Raw genomic sequence first — 4,483 nt, forward strand, 5'->3', positions numbered from 1 at the left:
GTCTCTGAGGTGATTAGTCCCAAGGATTGCCTCTCCAGTTGCCCTCTCCTTGTGACTGTGCATCGCCTTCCACTCTTCACAGGTGTCCCTGGCCTGTCTCAACTGGTAGATGTCGGTCCCCAACCCCACTCACTCACATAGCCCTAGCTTCTATGGAGGGGTCCACTCTACACAAGGGCAACACCCCAGCCTCCAGCAGGCATCAAGACAGCTTCCAGCCCAGGGACACTGGCAAGGGTGCCCTGCACCCCTAGAGGTGTCAAGAAACGTAGCTCATCCAAATGATGGAGGGTAGCAGCTGTGCTCTTTCCAACAGGACACAATGGGTGGTGGGGAAGTGAACGGGTGGTGTCTGGTACATGGCTGGTCCACTCCTCCAATTGACTTACCCACTCAGACCACACTGAGACTTCCAGCTGGTCACAAATGCCAATTCCCCAGCCTATTCTTTTTTTTTAAATTAATTAATTAATTTTAATTGGAGGCTAATTACTTTACAATATTGTAGTGGTTTTTGCCATACATTGACATGAATCAGCCATGAGTGTACATGTGTTCCCCACCCAGAACCCTCCTCCCACCTCCTTCCTGATTCCATTCCTCTGGGTCATCCCAGTGCACCAGCCCTGAGCACCCTGTCTCATGCATTGAACCTGGACTGGCGATCTATTTCACATATGATAATATGCATGTTTCAATGCTATTCTCTCAAATCATCCCAGCCTTACCTTCTCCCACAGAGCCCAAAAGTCTGTTCTTTACATCTGTGTCTCTTTTGCTATCCCGCATATAGGGTCATCGTTACCATCTTTCTAAGTTCCATATATATGCGTTAGTATACTGTATTGGTGTTTTTCTTTCTGACTTACTTCACTCTGTATAATAGGCTCTGGTTTCATCCACCTCATGAGAACTGATTCAAATTCAGTCTTTTTAATAGCTGATTAATATTCCATTGTGTATACGTAGCACAGCTTTCTTATCCATTCATCTGCCGATGGACATCTAGGTTGCTTCCATGCCCTGGCTATTGTAAACAGTGTCCAGCCTATTCTTACAAGGCATTCAGTACCACCCACCCAGGTTCCCCACCATCTCTTCTTCTGGCCCCTGAACTCTGGACTCAGAGAGCCCCACCAGCCTGCCTGGGCCTCTTCTGACTTGGTTTTGTAGGTGGTCTATTTTCTGGACTCTGGCAATTGCTCTTGCCAGGATGCTCTCAACGACGCTCACTGACTGATTGTGTCCTGTCTAATCTTTATCCCTGGCTCCTGGTCATTCTAGCTCATTGCTTGCTTCTTGAAACAAAGGGGAAAGGTCCTGCTGACATTAAATCCTGCCCTGAGGAATCCCTTTACTCAGGACTTCACTGCCTAAATCCGTCTTTATATGGGTGAGAAATTAAATTGATTTTCTGCTTAACCTAATGAGAAAAGGGGAGATACAAATTAAAATAATGTTGATATATTTGGGGCTGTTCCACTGGGAGCAGGGCACAGTCTTCAGAGAAGAGGACTTGATAAGCTGATTAGCAGGCCACATTCCAGAGTTGGACAGAAGTGCACATGAAGGAAGACCACTGGAAGGGTGTGTAATGCAAGAAAGTGCCAGACCCCAGGACAAAGTGTCAGCACCTAGGCACAGTCAGCTTTCAAGGAGCCCTGGGGCTCAGGCACAAGGACCAGAGGTAAATTAAGGCAACACACAATCCAGAAATCCAGTTTAATTCTCATCATCACCTTTCTTCTTTAGTCCTGCTTTTAGTACCTTGGCCACAGGGCCCTTCTTTCTGTTGCCATGATGCAGTACTGGGAAGAGAAATGAACTAAGAGACAAAAGGTCTGCCTCAGGCTAGGAGGAGTGGAGAGAGCCTGGATCTCAGTGAATTCAGACCAGGAATCCAGTCCCAGCTTTTTCACTTACTGGATATGTGATACTGGGTCCATGGACAAGTGGCCAATATGAGCCTTAGGTTCTTCATTTGTGAAGTGGGTTTAACAAGCCCTGATTTGTGGGACTGTCAAGCACGTGGCCTGGCATTTAATGGACCTTTAATAATAACAGTAATTCTAATATGATTTTGACCCTAAACTCTATCATTCTCCTGGGATTGTGTGTGTGTGTGTGTGTGTGTGTGCGCACACGCGCTCACGCGCATGAGTGCGCTCCATGGCATCTCAGAGAATATACAACACTCTAAGACATAAAACAAGTGAGCCTCAAATGTTGCTTTGTAAACAAAACTCAGTAAATTTTCCTTGATAGTAGGTATAATCTTTAATTTGGATATTAGGAGGTCTTCCCCAGCTGAATGCAACTCAAAACCCCCAGAATTTGAGTCAAGGACTAACCCTTTCCTTCCTCCCAACGGCTCTTCCATCCAAAGGACTATTTTCATCCATTTCACCCCTAGCAAAGATCTAGCCCTTGCTTAGGGTTGGCCAAATTACACTAATGATAACTTATTAATAATTAAATGTCTTTTCAGTGCCATGGGCTCTGTTTCTCCCAGTATGGAAAAAGTGCCAGCCTATGGGCACTGCTTCAAAGAAATATCAGCCTTTTCTCAGGAAATCCTTTTAGGTGATGTGTACAGAACACCGAGTTTGTACACTGTATTTAGTGGTGTGGCGACAGAGGGCAGGACATCTTCCACACCTTCTCCAGGTGGAGAGTGGGCTCTGTTTCTCCGTGATCCCAGAGGAACTGCCAGGGGCAATTTTCCATTCTAGGCTTTTCTTTCACCTCTAAGACCCACCTGTAAGCATAAATAAGCCAGTGAGCCAGGACTCTTATTTATTAGAATTTAACTTCTCATACATTGTTTAATTAGCCAAGCAAATCTAAGTGTATATCTTTAACTTTACAAAACAGCAGACAAAAAGAGATATAGGATTCTTAGGATAACTGCCTTTTACATGTTTTTCTTGTTTCTTGATCCCATCTATTTTACTGTTGGGCTCTTGCAGGTTTCTAAGGAAATTCCTATTCCAATGCCAGGTTTAACAGAATAGAAAAATACTTATTCTAAAATTGGACAGAGGACAATAAGTATGTGACCAATGTCATTTATGAACCTAGACGCTGGCCATGGCAGAAGTAGCATCCCCAGCGGCAGCTCTCTCTTTCTCATCTCTCAAAGCTTCCTCATACCAGTATGGGAAGGAAGTGGGGTCAACCCCATTGACCTTGGAAAAAAACTTCAGGATTTTCATCTTGCTGGTTTCAGCATGGGCCCTTGGACCCCACTGGAATTCATAGCATGGAGGATCACTGTTGGGCACCTGATGGTACTCCAGATACTTTTCCTCCACCAAATCTTTGGTGATGAGCTTCTTGGGCTCCCCGTAGATGAAATCCTTCTGCCCAGCACACACCCCAATCATATTTAGCACTTTCCAGATTCTCTCCTCAGTAGCACGGTTGCCCTCCATGAAGATCACACCAAGGATATATATCAGGAAGCCGGTCTTGGGCATGCTCTGGCCGTCATTCAGCATCCCATCGTAGGTGAGACCTAGTGTCTTCTGGAGCACATAGGAGTGGCTGGTTGGGTCCACTTCCTTTGCTTCAATGCCGAAGACAATCTCCATGCATTCACAGGCTTTGCTGAAGATCACAGGGAAGTGATCCTCATGCTCTTTCATGACATTCTCCAGTATTTCTGCCTTTGTGACGGGCTCCTTTGTTACATATTTGACCCTCATCAACTGTACCAATTGAGCCAACTTCTTGTTTAGCACATCACTGAGCAAGAACATGGGAGCCTGGAAGCTGCTTGGACTCTCTTCTTGGCTGCTGCCCTCATTTGATTTGCTCAGTGGAATGGCTTTGATGGTAGTGGAGGAGAAGCAGGCCCCCTGAGAACTCTGGGGAACACTCTGTGCCCCAGTAGTAGGCACAACCTCTGGGGTGCCTTGGATCAAAGAAGAGAGCAAGGAGGCAGTGGCCTTCTTCTCCTCAGCTACAGGAACCTGTGAACCCACCAGGCCCTGAGCCTCTTTTTCAGCCTGAAGGCCTACTTGAAGCTTGTGGCTCTGACTCTTCTGACTGTGAGGCATGGTGATGCTGTTGAGGGTGGCAGGCAGAGGCGTAGGCAGGAGGTGGTGATTAGAGCTAGTTGATCTGAGGAAGAGAGGAAGAGTGTGAGAAACTCAACCCTGTCAGCTCTGACCAAGGCTATCTTAACAGATCTTCCCTTAGATAGTGCTCAGGGTAGGGATGTGGTCTCCTGTCTTCCTGACTGATCTGTGCCCTAAGAATCCCCAGAAAGCTCCTCAGGGTGCAACCAGCCGGCTTAGCCTGCAGATTCCAGGCAAGACAGCAGAGTGTGCAAGGTTGGGCACTGTGGTGTCCCCTCTGTTCTGGTGTGGCAGACATTCAGGGACATCACCTTGACTGACTCCTGGCCCTGTCTGGGCTTCTTCTGCTCAGCTTACCTGAGGACACACATTTCAGACCATGGTCCTCACCCCCAGGATGA

The 4,483-nt window shown here is 46.8% G+C and overlaps 1 protein-coding gene across 1 annotated transcript; it reads right to left on the minus strand.

Moving 5' to 3' along the window:
- Nucleotides 1-2,779: 2,779 nt before the first annotated feature.
- On the minus strand, nt 2,780-4,111 carry LOC147341285 (putative MAGE domain-containing protein MAGEA13P). Its single transcript, XM_086388511.1, has one exon. It carries the CDS (start codon nt 4,059-4,061, stop codon nt 3,078-3,080), a length of 984 nt encoding a protein of 327 aa, XP_086244637.1. The 5' UTR covers nt 4,062-4,111; the 3' UTR covers nt 2,780-3,077.
- Between the last annotated feature and the right edge of the window lie 372 nt (nt 4,112-4,483).

This window comes from Bos grunniens, chromosome X (assembly GCF_055505025.1).
Source record: "Bos grunniens cultivar Pamir isolate PY7600 chromosome X, Bosgru_T2T1.0, whole genome shotgun sequence".
Lineage (NCBI taxonomy): Eukaryota > Metazoa > Chordata > Mammalia > Artiodactyla > Bovidae > Bos > Bos grunniens.